Raw genomic sequence first — 16,726 nt, 5'->3', positions numbered from 1 at the left:
ATGCTTTTAGTTCCAAAGGTGCTTGGTTCAGTCCTCACGGGCAACAACAACTCCAGATGTTGTGACGCTTCATGAATTTTACTTATGCCCTATGACAGTCCCTTGCAATTGTTGTATTCATAATACTGAGCAGCCTCCACCAGTTCTCTGAGAAGTGAACTAATATTATTTCCCTCTTACATCCTAGGGAAAAAAGAAAAGACGAGCAAGAGAAAAGCAGCAAGACTCCAATTCAGGTAAACTAATTGGTACTGAATGCAGCATGTTACTCCGTAGCTTATCACTGGGTGTTGTATTTTGCCATCCATGTTTTAGCTCATTCAGTCAGTTTTCTAAAGCTAAAAAATGGTATATTTTAAAGCCACAGTAAGTTATTTAACTATCTTGTTCTTAAAAAACACATGTGGACCAGAACATGGATGGCATTCATGAAAACTGAGCAAGAGAGATTCCAGACCTGAAGAAGAGCTCTGTGTAGCTCAAAAACTTGTCTCTTTCACTCAGTGGAAGTTGGTCCAATAAGAGAGATTACCTCACCCATCTGGTCTCTAATATCTTGGTACTGACACAGCTACAACACTGCAGTCAAACTAGATTGTGGCTAAAAAATCATTTTTAATAGAAGTCACGTCTACAATTTGTTCTGCCACAGAGATATGCAGGAGAAATGCTCCACTAGGTTGTGAGTGACAGGAGGCACCAATGTTCTGTAGTCAAAAGTGATGCCTTTATCTATTAGATGCACCAATATTGCGTATCTAAGAGCTATGAAACTTCTTTAAAGACCACCCCAGGGACCATATCACAAATCTTTTTGTAGTAGAAGTAGCCTAAAAGTCAAACAAAATTGCACTGAAAACCATGGTGTATTTTAACGTGGTTGCTTACTACCAAGTGCTCTTTATTGGAAGTGGACCCTTGTGCAGATTTTGGATGGTGTGGGTGTGCGCACACATCTATACACACAGTGAAGTTATTCACATCGTAGATTTGGAAGCATTTCTAATTTAGCAATACTAATGGACCTTTGTTATATCACATCAAGAGAAAACGTTAAGGCATCTGCTTTGTGTCTCTCATGAAGCTAAACTGCACATTTCTTACAGTAAGTTAACTTTTTATCTCAATTGTTGCCTAGATTGATAACAAGTGTAAGATTTTATGTAATATACGTGGTGTAAAAATAATAATTTCACCCACCACTGGAATGCAGCCCTCTTTGCGCTGGAAGGCAGCTGCCAATTAACAGCACATAACAGAAGTTGGCAGTTATGAGAGTGACATTGACACAAAGGTACTCCTCAGATCTCATTTACACTAGTGCAAAAAAGTTCACATGTATCTAAATGAAAATAGGGCACTGCTCTAATCAGCCCCTATGTCACACAGCAACACTGCACAGGACTTTAGGGCAGTACATGCAGAAAAGAGTAGCTTGTCCATTAGCACTAGAGAGAGAATTTAGGGAAGCAGAATGGAATTGCCCCATATGGGTCTTATTGGTGCTATTTGTTTTCAATCTGCTTCTGCAATATTTTCCTCTTCTGTTTTAATATTATATATATATATATAAATATATGAGGACTGAGTTCTTTGGCCGGCCACTTAACCAGGGAACCAGTAAGGATTTCAATACAGGAGGCAATGGGCGGCTGTCAAATTTCTTAGTTTTGAAATGCTGCCAAATCAGAGATTCAATAAGAAGCAGTGAATTCCTGGTAAATTCCTAGCTTTCCTGTAGCTGAACTCTGACTGCCTGGACTCGGCTTTGTGGAGAAGTGGTTGAGCTGGGGGAGCACCACAGGTGGGAGGGAACAAAGTCTCCAACATCTGTAACTGAGGCCATTTCCCAAACTTCTCTCCCCCCACCCGCCAGGTGTAATCTCTCTGATACTTGCCTAACCATCCCTTTTTTACAGGAGAGTGGTGTCTGAATAGTTCCGTTGTTGAAGAATTGGATTTTAGTCTGTTAGTTTTGTCTTAAGTGGCTGAAATGATGTTGCATCTTTTCTTCTTCTTCCTCCTGCTCCTCCTCCTCCTCCTCTTTGTGCCTCTGTCTTGCCCATTCTCCGCCACGCATGCTTCTGTGTTCAGATCCCGCCTCTCCTAAGAAATGCAGAGCTCGCTTTGGCCTCAACCAACAAACGGACTGGTGCGGCCCATGCAGGTGTGTATCAGAGAAACTCTACTCTGCTTTTAGTGCCTTTTCCTGAGCGCGTTGTTTTCCCCCCCTTTTATGTGGTTTTATTTTTCCATGCATGTTTCTAGTGCCCTTGGCTCCTAACACACAAAACAAACTACTGGCATTGCTAAAATTTGTTCCTTCCAAACTGGGAAGGTTTTCCCAGGGTATCATTGCTGTGGGCTGGTATTTCTGAAGGTTCTACCCAAATTCTTTCAATGTCTAAGAGAAAAGAGAGTATGTTGTCAAGGTTGCTAGACCCAAAAGTCAACATATGTTTCTTATACCAGGTTGGCGAAGCACATGTAATATTTTACATGTTTTTATTAAGATTCCTATTTCGCTGTTCTTGAGAGGCTGATCTACAGGGTGAGAGATCCTTACACACTGGTGCACGTGTGGAATGGAAGAAAACAAATGCTTATTGCTCTCTCCCTCCGCCCCTGCCCCCGATCTTCCTATTTCCGAAGAGGGACCTAATGTGGAGCCTTTCCCCCCCTACATGACCACTGCTTTGAGGGGCCCTAGAGTGTACCCAAAGGGCTGCCTTTACCTATTTACATTTGGGACTAAAAGTGTCCATTACAGCAGCACACGGCCACAAGACCACCTAGTGCCCCAAGCAATGAGATGGTCTGAGGACTCCACCAACTCGGGCTTCTAAGGAACGAATGTGGAAATAGAATGAGGAAATAGCTTGACAAGTGAACAGAATGAGTATTACCTGGGTCAGAGGGTCATTAAACATTCCCAGGCATGGGAGGCCCATGACCTACTTCTGGACAACCATGTAAGGAGTAAATGCAGCCTGAGCAGAGGAGAGGTGTGTACAGGAAAGTGGTGTCTGAATAGTTCTCAGCATAATCTGCGAGCCACAGGGCATTATAGTACTATCTTTTAGCTTCTGTCTAGCAAAACCTGAAAGTTATTTGCATTAGAGATTCAGATTATTTGCTTTTTAATGTAAGGGAATATGCAGCTATGAGGGGCCTAGACGTTGGCTGATCACAGCTTGTGATGCTGGTACATTCTTGGCTGGAAATTGGGGCTGAAAAATAAATAAATCACTTGTGATTGAGCCAGGGTGTCAGATACTGGCTATCCTTCCTATTTAACTGGCAGCGTCCTCATGCAAGTCATGTAGTTATGCTGGAAATTGGACCAGTCTGTCACTGGTCCTAAAGAGGCTTAGTTAACCCCTTGTATTCTCCTCCTACACAAAATGGCTCCCTGTTTGTATCTGATCTTTCAACTGGGGAATTTTGTATAGCCCTGAAAATTCCTCATTTTCATTTTTAATATAACACACCCTCATGATGCCACTACAATCACCATCTTTCTGAACTTGGAAGACAGGGGTGCCCTTGGCAGCCCTGAATGCTGCACCTTAAAATTGGTCAAAGAGCCTCTTGTGTGATGTAGGCCTTTCCTAGCAGCAGTGCCAGTCAGAGAATTGACAGACCAGGACAAAGTGTTGAATCCAGGTCTCCCATACAGCCATGAAGAGCACAATTACTAGGTGTCTGGGCGGTCTTCGTATCTTTACTCCCAAGTTTATTTGAGATCCCTTAATTAGGATGCCGTGCTAACACTTTGCTTTGCCTGACATTGCTTACCAACTAACACGCATTGCTGGAGTGCTCCTAAAACCTGAGCATGCTTTCTAATGTTTTACCCTGACATCTCACGTACTATTTAATAGCAGCTGTTCTGCAATTCCAGGTACTAATACACAACAGCCAACTTGGAGGCTTCAGAAATGTATGTTTCCTCATCACTGACTTCTGCCTCGGACAGAAACCTCCAGAGAATATCCATTCCAAAATGGGAGAGATTTAACTGATTAAAATGCTTTGTCCCCTCAGAGGTTGTTATCTTCCTCTGGCTCTGCTAGTATAATCTGTAAATCCTAATGGGAAAGCTTGGTCCTATGAGACTCCTTTTCCATCCAACATTTAGAGGAAAGATGGTGGAATCTATTTAGTTAGTAAACCTAGTCTAATCAATCCATTGAAGTCTCTACAGCTTAAGTCATGAGGTGTATGTGTGTCCATTTATCTTTTAAGTTGCATAGCATACATGTAAATTTTAGGCCTTGAGGGTTAATGTATCGAATCAGACACAGCAGGTCTCCTTATTGTTTATAATTTTACTGTTTAAAGAGATTCATTCAATTCATTAACCTTCCCTCTCCCCCAAACAGATTTTTTGATGGAGTATAAATACAGCAGTCAGTTTTCTTCCTGCACCCCCTCATGCATAGCAGGAAGTGCCTGAGGTGGCATGGGGAAACAACTTCACCATGGGCTTGTTTACAGTGGAGAATTCTCTCCTGTTAGAACCCACATGAACGAACACCGGTGGTGAACATTCAGTTTACACAAGGACTGTCGTGTTTTATACCATGCCAGCTGGTTCACCCTAAAGTTAACCACAACACTGACACATAAGTGCAGCAGTGAGTGCAAAGTCATGTTTAATACCATATTAGTTAATACATGTTCTAACACAAGGCCATTTTTCATTAGCAAGCTCAGAGACAGATGTATGCCTGCCCTAGAGTACTGTATTTTAGCTGTGCTTCTGAAGTGGGACACCTAAGCAGGGGGTTGAACTTGATTGACTACAATAGGTAGGAGAAAGTTCTTTTCTACCCTCTCAGCTGGGAATCTAAACTCAAAATCACCAGTATCTTCAAGGAAAGAGTTGTTCCCCTCAGGACATGCGAGATCACATCCGAAGGGCTCTGTTTTAAACAATATAGAGAGAAAGTGGAGAGGATCCAATGATAGGTGGCATAAAAGGTTTATAAAAATATGTCTTCCTGTTTGAAGAGAAATTAGAGATTTGAATATAGAAATCCTAGAGACCAGGTGAACTGGGGCAATGTGATAACTTTAGTCCAGGCCTTCTTGCTGTAACACTGAAAACACTAGCTTAACTCCTCCTACGTACTTACAGTTAACTAAACGTCCTGCATACATACAGATAACTAAACATAGGCTAAATCTTAGCATTTCCAAGTAGATTGGACAATGGATAACCTGTCAATGATGCACTGCCAAGTAAGTTTACAGAGAAGATGATTATTAGTACATGCACTTTTGAAGCATCCATCCTCCTAGTACGTGAATGAATAGGGCCCATGGAGACACTCTTCTGCAGTGATGTATGGGGTGGACTGCACGCCTCAAGTACCCTTTTCTTCTGCCTGGATGTGTGTGAAAGTTTGCTTTTCAAAGTGGCTAAAGTTTGTCCTACAAAGGGATCTGGTCCATAAGACTGTGGTCATGTGAGGCTAGAGCTAGTGGAATATTTTAGTGAATACTTGCTGTGAATTTGTCCATTTTCCTATTGTCTTTATTTTAGAATGGATTTTTTTCAACCTCTGACCAGCTGTTTAATCACAGTCCATTGAGCAAAGTTTTGAATCAAGGGTTTGGTTAGGGGTTCATTCAAAAACACTTCTCCCTATTCTACCTCCACCACACTCCTTACCAGTGTCTGAGCTTCTTACAGGGACAGTTCATGGTAAGCTTTCCTCACCCAGAAGGTACATTGGTTGAAGTGTGAGCAATGGAGTTGTCATGACAGCTGCTGTCTTAAAACAACAACAACTGCAAGTGGCCCATACACCAGTATAAACAGTTCTACCCTCCAGAAACCTCACAGGCCAGACAATTATATGTATTCCTGACTCTGCTGACTTTCCTCCTTCTCCAGGCACCTCCGCAGGGACAATGCTGGCCCTAGATTCATTACCATCCCGGACTTGAAAGGATTTGGCACCCTCTGACCACTTTCCTCCTCTGGCCAACCCACCCAGTCCCGTACCTCGCAGTTTTTCCTCCTCCAAAAGGTGGTCCCTGTTCCTGCTCGGCCATGGGTAGCTGAACATGTTTCAGTCTTAGATATGCCCCAGACTGCTCTGTGGTTGTGCTTTAAATGGAGTTTAAATGTGTTTTAAACTGCACAGCCAGTGCAAAGAATTTGGGATCCAGAGACACTGTGGAGGCCTAGGCGGGATCAAGGATCCCCTTCAGGAGGAACCAGGGTGGGCAGATGTAGGAAACAGTTCAGAATGGCACTGGTGATACATCTGTTCTTCTAGGAGGAGCCATGGGTGGCCATCTGCTATGCCTCAGGCTGTCTCTGCCGAGGAAGCAGAGCCACAAGAGGGGGATCAGGTAGAGGAAACTCAGTGAGTGACACTGCAGCTAGAATGGAGGGACATGAGCGCCCTACCGCTAATTAGAGTCCAGTTTTTGAAAATGTTGGCCTCTTTTCAATCCTCTGGGGAAACTGCCATCCTTTCCACTGGCTAATCCCAAAGGGGAAGGGCAGAATGCTGTAGTTATCCTTCCTTGTTTCCCCAGTTACTACTTTGTTCCCAAATCATTCTTCCTTGTGCCTTTGTTTCCACTTCAAACTATAGCTGTAGAAGAGTTCAGGTTGGTGCACCCCTCCTCCTTCACTGAACAGGGATGTTACCAACATGCTATCGTTGTTGGGTTCTCAGAACGAACTATTGGTAGGTTGTCAAGCTACCATAAAAATTATCTCGTAAATACTAACAAATGTTGAACACGTTACAGGTCTTACAACTGATTGTTTGAGATACATGTATAGAGAGAAATCTGTTTGTTCTGCGCTTCAAGCGTAGCCACCTCTGGGGTAACACACAGCCCACGCTAACACTACTCAACAACTTGGAAAAGAAAGAGAAAGAGAGTCTATGTCCAACTGAAATATCCACAGGGAAGGAGGTAGACAATTAACCTCAGCAACAAAATCCAACTGGGGTAACACCCACTCTCTTGGGAGAAGGCCGTGAGTGATCTGAAAGCGTTACGTCCGATCTGAAAGAACCACCAGTTGCAGCAGTGATCTCAGAACATGACTGGGCAGTGGTTCAGTCTGGATTCAGTAGGTGACACTTTTCCCTTTGAATTACCAGCACCATTTCACTTCCCACAGCACTTGGGCTTTCCCTGTATCCTAGCCACGTACCTGCTTAGCTTATGTGGTCCAGCTAGATCTCAGCTTAGTGTGGTCTGAGTGCCAGACCATTGCATGGTAGGCTGTCCAAACACCCTCATTAGTCCTTCACTTCCTACCACTTGGTAAAACCAGTATTTCAAAGTACTTACAGGACTGGAAAGGATAAGGAAGCTGTAGAAGAGGACTCACCACTGGCACACCCCCTTGTGGCTGGTTGTGGCATAGCGTGCTCTCTGTGCCCCCTGCCAACAGCTGTTCCGGCTCTGTGGTGACATGCTTCTTTTGGTGACTCAACCCATCCAGCCAGGTCACTTTAAAGTGTCTTCTCTTCCAGGGAAACCAAAAATCCAACAAACAATAGTCCTGCATCCTCAAGCCAACTCTTTGACCCAAGTCCCAGCTTGCTAGTCCTTCCACTCCTGGTTTGCAGGGTCTTTGCATAACCTTTGCTGACAGCCAGTAAGGGAACCCAGGCCCCCCAGCTTCTCTGAGCTCCAGCCCAGAGACCCTGTTATAAGCAGGCAAGGTCTCTCTATTCAGGCCATCTGCTTCCACCTTGAGCTTCTTCCTATCTCAGCCAGGACATCGGCCCCCATACCAGCCCCTTCCTAGACTCACCACATACCTACATTGCCCCCTAGGCTCCCAGAGGTCTCAGGCTTTACCCTTCCTGCAGGGCCTGGCTTGCAGGATTCCCCTGGAATTCTCCAAATCCCCAACCAAAAGTTCAAACTTAAACCACTTCTGTCCGTGCTGGGCTTGAACTGGAGTTCTTCACAAGCCTTCTGCAGTACTCTGCTCCTCAGCTGAACACCAGCACCGTCTCCTCAGAGCTTTGACCCTGGTTTGAGACCCACCACCAGAACTAGCTCCCCTCTTACTGCTTTTCCCAATTCTCTCTCTCGACATCTATCAGCCCATTTTCAGACAGCAGGGTTGTCTCCAGCTGAGCCCTCTCAAGCCTTTTAAGGAAACTTGACTCACTTCCAGGTGGACCTGCTAATTTACCCACTTGACACCTCTCTAGTGCCAGCAGGTCCATTAATTGAGCATTCAAACTCCTGCTAACCCTCTGGGAACCAGTGTGGGCTTTACACCCTATCACAGGGGCCCTCACTTAAGGACCTGCTGTCTGGACCAGATAACGGCAGCCCTTTCTGTGCCTCCGTTTCATTGTCACGTTACCAAGGCTGAGCGCCCTCTTACTGAAGGGATCTGCCCTGGCTGCTGCTTCATAATTGTCTCCCCTTGCAGGGTGACCCACTTCTGTAGTGGGTGTGACTCTTTCCCAGCCATAGCCAGGTCCAGCTTTCTCATACAAATGCAACACTGCCCATCTTCCCAGAAATGACTTTGGGCTACATAGGCACAAAGTAAGTGCTCCTTAGACTTAGTACTTTCAGTACATTGTTGGCCAGCTCCTTTATTCCTCCTGGGATCCTGGGCTAGACATGGAAGACAAAGTTGAGAATCAGCCCTTTTCTCCAAGTTAAAACAGAAGGTAGCACTTCCATCGCAGTCATCACACGCACCCCTTTGTCAGAAGTGAGGGAGGGTGTCCATACTCACATTTGAACTTTGCATGGCAATTCATGCTGACCATAAGCCTTTGCACAATTTCCACAAACCTAGGCTTTGTTTTGGGTCTCATTTGTAGGAAGTCAGCAAGGTTGCATATGCCAGGTATAGGCAAGGAAAGCCACAATCTGCATCTGCTCAGCTCACCCCAGTGTCAAGCTAGTAAATTCAAGAAGTGCCAATCACAGCATTCCCTGATTCTACAAGGGGTTTCAGCTGTTGCAGCCATACTTGTTGCTGGGGTCTGACATCTGAATTGGAATTAATCCAAAGTATAGACCAGGCCCTAGACTGGGGTCAAATTCAGGTCTGATGTAAGTGGGTGCACCTGTTGAATCACCACACTCAAGATGTTGAGAATAATGGTGTCAGCTGAAGCTTTATTTCTTGGCTCATTCTGGATTAGTCTAATTGTCCATTCTTATTCTTGTCACTGGGAAAGGATGGTCTTCATTTGATAGGGCCTTTGTTTCTTTATCCATCAGCCTAATAAAGTAAGGCTGAATTCTGTTGTTATGCTGCCACCTAGTGACAATGATTGGAAATTGAAGGTAATCAAAGAGAACACAGGCCCAGTTCTACTCTGAGTTATGCCGGTTTGTACCGACGTTTTAAAGTTACTCTGCATTTATACCAGTTCAGCTGAGAGCTGAATTTGGTCCTCCACTTCTGTTCTGCACACTGGCTGTCAGCCAAAGGCTATCTCCAAATACTTTATGGAGTTGGACAGTCCAGTTACACAGTTATCTAACAAAGAGTAGCAGAGAGCAAGACTTACAGGCCCAGAAGAGAGGGGCTGTTGGCTCAGCATTTAAATAAATTGGATTTTTTTCTTTTGTAATTTGATGTTCTGTTTTTAGCACTCATTTCTGCTGTGTGCCCTGTTTACAGTGAATACTGTAATGTTTTCATTTTAAATATGACACTGTAAATTCACCCTTTATTTACAGATAACTCTCTTCACTGTTCTTAGGAGGAAAAAGAAGTGCATTCGGTACTTACAAGGAGAAGGACGCTGTTCCAGCCCAGTTTCTTCCGATGGAAGTGCTATAGACTCCCCTCCCTCTCCTCTGGATACACTCCAATGCATATCCTCTGCATTTACTTCAGACAAGCTTGCGACTCCTGCTGATTTCGCACACAAAGAACAAAGCAATCCTTTCCCCACCTCTATTCATGTCAAAAGCGCTCCATGCTCCTCTGGACTGACCACTCACTGCTCATCCACTCGGTGCTCATCCATGCCACACGTGTCAGTAACATCCAGCGACTCCTCAGAGTACAGTGTGCCATCAACAGGAACATAGTGCCACGTTGTACAAGTCAACACTTATTAATGCATTGGGCACTTTGCTTTTACCAAGTGGTTTTGCTGCCCATTGAAATGGACTGGAGGCCCAAATTACTCACCATGCTGTACAACTGTTTTCAAAGTCAAGGGGCAGTTGTGTCCTGAGCCCCAAAATGATTCAAAGATGCTGGAATAGTCAACGTTTTTATCTGGAGCAAAGATAGAAAAATGGTGTCTCCCTCCATAAAAAGGTTGAAATGAGGACTCGCCAAAATTAAAAATGCCAATCAGTAAACAAATCTTTCATCCCCACCCTGAGTTTCCTTTTACTGCATCATCTGCTCAAGTAGCTGAAAGTGAAAGCTAACTCCCTGGCTTGTTGCAGTAGATGGTAGGTGCTATAAATCTTAAGCATTTCTGTTTCTTGCATCCCAAACAGCTTTGAACTGTAGTCAGTCACAGGTCTCTTGTAGCTATTTCACCATGGAGTTAGGAAAGCTGGTACAGGAGTTTTTTAAAAAGCCCGTCTCTGTCCGAGAGCTAAATGTTGGGAAGCTAGATTTCACTCTGACTGGCTCATAAGAAAAAAGTGAAATATAGGCAAATGAGGTGAATATTGTTCAACTTCTTGTTTGAGGACAGAAAAATATTGTTTACAGGTAACAGGTCTTTGCAGACATGTCAAGTTCTCTTAGCATACAGAATGGCAGACGAACAGTGAGAGCACTCAAGGCAGAAAAGGAAGCTTGGACTGGCTGCTTGAAGGTCTATCTATCCAATGTTTCATTGTTTTAGGGCTAAAATACAATAGTAACATGTTAGTCAAGTGCAGAGTCCTCCTTGCTGCTCAGGTTGTTCACAGTAAACACTGGAGAGTCAGACTCCTTCAGTAAAGGACCTTGCAAAGGCTCAAAGTAGACCCCATTTGCCATTAAGTACTTGATCCTACAAGTCCTTGCATAATAGCTGCAGCAGGGTGCGCGGGATTAAGAATCAGCCCAAGTATAAGTAGAGCAGAGGTGGGCAAAGTACAGCCCGCGGGACTGTCCTGCCTGGCCCTTGAGCTCCCTGCCAGGGAGGCTAGCCCCTGGCCCCTCCTCCACTGTCCTCCCTCCCTCACAGCCACGTGGGCAGCACTCTAGGCAGCAGGGCTGCACAGTCCTGCAGGGCAGCATGGCAGGCTCCGGTCAGGCGGCGTGGCTACCAGACATGCTGCTCTGAGCGGCATGGTAAGGGGTCCGGGGTGCAGTCAAGGAGCAGGGGGCAGTTGGATCGGTGTGGGAGTTCTGGTGCGGGGGGCCAGTCAGGGGCCAGGGAACAGTAGGGGTTGGAAAGGTATGGGAGTCCCGGGGGGCCTGTCAGAGGGTGGGGGTGTGGATAGGGGGCAGGGCAGTCAGGGGACTGGGACCAGGAGGGATAGCTCAGTGGTTTGAGCATTGGCCTGCTAAACCCAGGGTTGTGAGTTCAATCCTTGAGGGGGCCATTTAGGGATCTGGGGCAAAAATTGGGGATTGGTCCTGCTTTGAGCAGGGGGTTGGACTAGATGATCTCCTGAGGTCCCTTCCAACCCTGATATTCTATGATCAGTAACTCTGAGATACTCATGAGAACAGGATCGGGGGGGTTGAAGAGGGGTGAGGGGTCCCGGCAGGGGACAAGGAGCAAGGGGGTTGGGAGTTCTGAGGGGGGCAATTGGGGGGCAGGGGCAGGCTGTTTGGGGAGTCACAGCCTTCCCTACCCAGCCCTCCATACAGTTTTGCAACCCCGATATGGCCCTTGGGCCAAAAAGTTTGCCCACCCCTGAAATAGAGGCTATATGTAAGGTCAAAGCGTGGCCTGCTGCACAGAGCTGCTGTAACTCAAGCCCCTGTGCACTCACTCCCTTACTCTTACAAACCCAGGGTAGCGTAGAGAGTGGACATGGCTTGAGCATGATGCTCATCACATTCATGAGGTACTTAGCTCCACTCTTCCCTCTTCAGCCTTTCTCCCCTTGGAGGCAGGGATTTTGAGGCAGATCACAGAGTCCCTGCTGTAGGGTTTGGTGCCCCACATTCCCTGCCCATCACCTTTAACCTCAGATGTCACTCTGCAGCTATGCAGTGCAGGATCAAGCTCTAAATGTGGTTATAAGTGAAATGAGCTGGTATACAGTGTCTACTAGCTAGTTACACTGTAGATTTTACAATACAAATTATTTCCTCTCTACTCCTTTTCCCATCCAGTGGCTGTCAAACATTAATACAGGCTCTCGCTCTTGAAAGTGTCTATGGATTTCTGATATTTTATTTATATTTTGAGCCTGGTAAACATAAACCTTTAGGGGCCAGATTCTGATCTCAGTTCCACTGATGTAAATCCAGAGTTACTGCACAAAAGGAACTGGCATAACTCCAGATTTATACCATTGTAACTAAGATCAGAATCCAGACCCTTGTTTTTTTCCTGCTTTATAAAAACCTATTCTAGACTGAAGAGAAAAGTACCATAAAACATTAGGGGGAGGGGGGCTATTTTTTCTACTGTACACGATAGGATTTAGAATACTGAATACAAACTTAAAGTAGTATTATATAGGCTTGCAAGAAATTTAAAAGAACCTTTGATATACAAACTATTTTTGTATTTTTTTCTTAAGGCAACAAAACTTTTTTTATATATGTTTATTCCAACTTTTTAATAGGTTTCTATATCAGAGACTGAAGATTAGAAAGCTGCTTATAGTGTAGTGCACTATAGTTATTGGTTCCCCCCTCCCCATTCAGTTCCTTTTGCTTGAAGTTGCTGTAGATTGGGGGGGGGGGGAGGAGAAGAGGAAAACCATGCAAATTCTTTGCAAGAAAATCTAAAGCTGGTGCTTTATTAGTCTCTGTTCGCTGTGCAACTGTAACCTCTGTTGGTACTAACGGAAGTTACATGCACAAATCCAAAAGAGCCTATTTAACCCTTAGACCACTGGCATTGTCTGCACTTCCACACATGTATATTAAAAGCATATACTGACAGTCACCACGTGGTTAATTATCTAGCACTGGATCAATATCTGAACTAGTATCATTTAAATGATTTCCAACCAAAGTGGTTAAAGCTGAGGTAGGTGACTAATTGCAGCTTAACCACTGACTGTAACCTCACGCAAGTCTCTTCACCGCTCTGTGCCTCAGTTTCCCCATCTGTAAGATGAGAATGCTAATCTTTTTTCAAGTGCTCTGAGATTCTCAGATATAAAGTGCTGTGGGCATGACCAGCAGTAGTATTATTAAAACCACAAGATATGGTTCAGCTATAGCACGGGTTAGTGGTTGGGTATGTTCAGCAAAATATTGGGTGTAAAGTGAAACTTGCACCTACTGTGGTTGTGCAAAACAAATGTAACCGACCCCCTCAGCAGCCATCACAGGAGAGTACAAATGGACAAACAGCTGTGGCTAGCTAACACTCCAGGATACTATGGGAGAAAGTTCTGCAGTATATAAATGGCACCATTTGACCAAGAGCCAAACTCAATGCTGGAGTAAACAGACACCACTACCATTGACTTCAGCATTCAGTGGAAGTGGCACCCACTTAGTCTAATGCTAATTGGGACCCCAGAAGTGCCTGGCAACATCTGAGAAGGGCTGCCTGATATCACAGTCTACTCAGTTGATTTCCATTTCCCACTGTTGCAGGATCTGCTTAGTAGCACTCTGGCTAACAGCCTGTTCCTGCTACAGCTTTTCCTCTTCTATCCAAAGTGGGCAAGTGATGTTTGCATAGCTGTGGAACCAGGATCATTGGATCCCTTTGCAACTTACACCCATTTTCTGACTGCTGTACACTATCACTAAATGTGGCCCTTAACCTCTAGCCTTGTTCTGACTTTGTGCGAAATATAATTTGCCCTGCTTTAGTTGTACAAGTTCAGCTGTTGACCCTATCCTCTGCTCTCAGATACTAGGCTAAATTCAGTAAGCCCTGTAGGTGGAGGGCTGTAACTGAGAGAGAGAGAGAGAGAGAGAGAGTGCACATGCGTGTGTGTAACAGAGCAGACTTCGATTGTTTAGTTCTTGAAACATGCAAGGAGACCTTTAAGCTGCCCCTTCCAAGGAAAAAATATTGAGTAAATGTTATCACTTTTTACAACTTGCCCTAGGAAGCCAAAACAGAGATCCTAATTTTTTTAAATACCAAAAAAAAAGTCTTTAGATATGCTATAGGAAGTTTTACTTTTTAAAAAAAAAACAACCTTGCCTGTACATTTTTACTGCAGCAAGATTTAGTTCTCATATGACAGTTTCATTTTTATTAATTACCCATTTGATTTTCTGTTTGAATGTAGAAGTCACAGAAATACCACTTCATTAAGTCAAGTAAAACCACTGTATGTATGTAGCACAGATAAGTGTTTTGCAGCTGTACTTTCATTTGTCCAATAACTATCCACCCTATACTGTAATTTTTTTTTACATCACTGAGTTTGTATTTTTTGGCTTTTATGTTCAAAATATGTTTATAGCTTTATAAATAAAGAAGTGTGCCAGCCTGGCCCTTCATAAAGGGCCACTGGGGGGTTATAATCCTATACAATTATATTGTAAGATCTCATTTCTTACTATTTTAAAGATTCCTGTGTTTCTTCCCTACTTGTAGGCAGCAGGGCTTTTAGACTAATTGCATATAGCCAACTGTGAGTATATGAATGACATGGAGAATGCTAGCAGCTGAGGCAGATTTCTTTATCACCAATCCTCTTTTCCATACACAAGGGCCTAGTTCAGTCACCCTTTACCTTGGTTCAGCCAATAAAAGCTGTATCTGTTACTGAACATGGCAAGGGGAAAAAGTCAAACAGAAAAGAACATGGGCATAACTTGCCCTTAAAGAATCAGAATGGTCAGATAAGCAGTCACTTTATTATTATGGCATTTTGAAATGAATGCAGTGCTGGTAAAAAACGTTCATTTATCCACATCTCTGCTAGAAGCCTGGGCTACTGCCTCCTGTATTCTACTCAACACATGCTATGTCCCAATAACTAGATCCTTTATGTATGAGGGGAGCTCCTTCTCCCACTCCTTACATGAATGACTGACCTGAGCAGTCTAGTATATCCTCCTCCCTTCCCACCCACCCCCGGCCCAAACAGTCAAAAACCCAGATGCTTTAGAGAAAGGTATAAGAATTCTGCAGTAGGCTGCTATAAAATATGCACTATCCCTACCCGCTCCCCTCAATCTCATCCTGCTCTCTAGTAGCCTGGCTTTAGCTCTGAAATGTGAGCCTTATAGATCTCTCTTCCAAAGCTTCCCCTCCCTCTCCCATTACTTATAACAACCCTAGCTACTCTTGATATCCAGAGAAACCTCCTATCCCTTTTTGACTCTGATTAAGTTCACCCTACCTTATCTGCTGAAAGTATGACAACTAACATTTCACAGGCTAGCAGCCCTTGGCTGGTTTTGAACTGGCACTGCAGAAGCTGAAGCCTGGAGTCCTGTAATAACTCCTGAGCCAGTCAATTCCCCAAAGAGACATTTCTAATGCACACTTATAAAGGAAGATGTGTAAAGGCTAAAGGATGAGGTGTTGGATTTAAATCTTGTTAAAACTGGAAGAGTAGAGAGATTAGATTACAGTAGCCGATTACCAACAGCCTGAAAGTTGGGGGGTAGGGGAACCACTAATACAAAACTACCTTGACTTGTGCTAGGGGTGGGACGGGCAGGGTTCTTTTCTCCAGCTCACCCAAACAGGAACACAGTGGGTCACAGAGCAAGTGCTTTTTGAGCAGTAGATTAGAGCCCCAGCTATAGCATGAAGAGTTGTTCCCCTAAACAGAGGCATAATCAGTTATTTTTATGAGGCAGCCCACCCTTCTAGTTTTCAGAACTACTAGGAGTATCACTGAGTATGCTTCCTACCATAGTCCCTTTAACTAGGCCTGTTCTGCAAAGACCTCCCCACAGCACTTATCACATTGCTTCTCCCTTCACACACATATAAAGACAAAATTTTGCCTATGCTAATCATCTTCCCCAGTAGCATGGTCCTTAGCACAGAGATTTCTGCTGACAGTGCCCCAAATCAAGGGCACCCATAAACTCCCCTCTGTAGCTTTGCTACTTGAAATCACTTAATGCAGCAAGTAGCATTTTCAGAAGGCATGTTGGAGAAAAACAGTACTTTCCCCGAACTTTGGTACAGACACAGCCGGAAGTCATTTTAGAGCAAGCTACTTCGTATCTACTTACAAGCTAGAGATTCTTAAGTAACAGCAAGCCAATCTTGAATGCCTGCAACTGCTCCTGGAATGGCTTGGGTAACACTATTTCTTTGTATTAGAAATGGTGATGCGCTTCTCCTTGTCTCAGTAAGCACTGAAGTTATTATAGCCTTCCAGCACTATGCTATGATTTTTTTTTATTTTTAAGCACTACTGAGACTAGTTAGAATATCAGACCACCATTGCTCCAGGTGGCATTTTAGATTAGAGTTTGTTATTCTGAGGTCATAAGAATCCTGCAAACATGAGTTAGTATAATGAACGAACATCTTGGATTATAAACCCTCCAATGAAGATCAGCAATTCTCAGACCAGTCTGAGAAGAGGTCTCTTCTCAGGTGCATTACACACAGTTAGGGCAATTCAATACATATTCTTGAGTCTGCCCCCCTCACTTTTCCCATTCTAC

At 44.2% G+C, this 16,726-nt stretch overlaps 2 protein-coding genes across 16 annotated transcripts in view; one reads left to right on the top strand and one right to left on the bottom strand.

Moving 5' to 3' along the window:
• The window catches only part of TCF7 (transcription factor 7), a 126,223-nt gene extending 115,486 nt beyond the window's left edge, over positions 1-10,737 (top strand). For 4 of the 15 annotated variants that reach the window (XM_073355566.2, XM_073355565.2, XM_073355569.2 and 1 more), the window contains 3 exons: positions 188-236; positions 2,095-2,167; positions 9,735-10,737. In XM_073355566.2, coding sequence (XP_073211667.1) covers positions 188-236; positions 2,095-2,167; positions 9,735-10,068 — 456 coding nt within the window. In that variant the 3' untranslated portion in view covers positions 10,069-10,737. Of the gene's footprint in view, positions 1-187; positions 237-2,094; positions 2,168-6,617; positions 6,722-9,711 lie in introns of those variants that run through there. The other 11 variants (XM_073355580.2, XM_073355577.2, XM_073355574.2 and 8 more) reach the window with 7 other exon arrangements.
• VDAC1 (voltage dependent anion channel 1) overlaps positions 1-16,726 on the bottom strand; it is a 352,647-nt gene that overhangs the window by 269,362 nt on the left and 66,559 nt on the right. The window lies entirely within an intron of this gene.

The sequence above is a fragment of the Lepidochelys kempii genome, chromosome 8, assembly GCF_965140285.1.
Source record: "Lepidochelys kempii isolate rLepKem1 chromosome 8, rLepKem1.hap1, whole genome shotgun sequence".
Classification (NCBI taxonomy): Eukaryota; Metazoa; Chordata; order Testudines; family Cheloniidae; genus Lepidochelys; species Lepidochelys kempii.
Note: the sequence above shows the minus strand (reverse complement) of the source record. Positions and strands in the feature narration are given on the sequence as shown.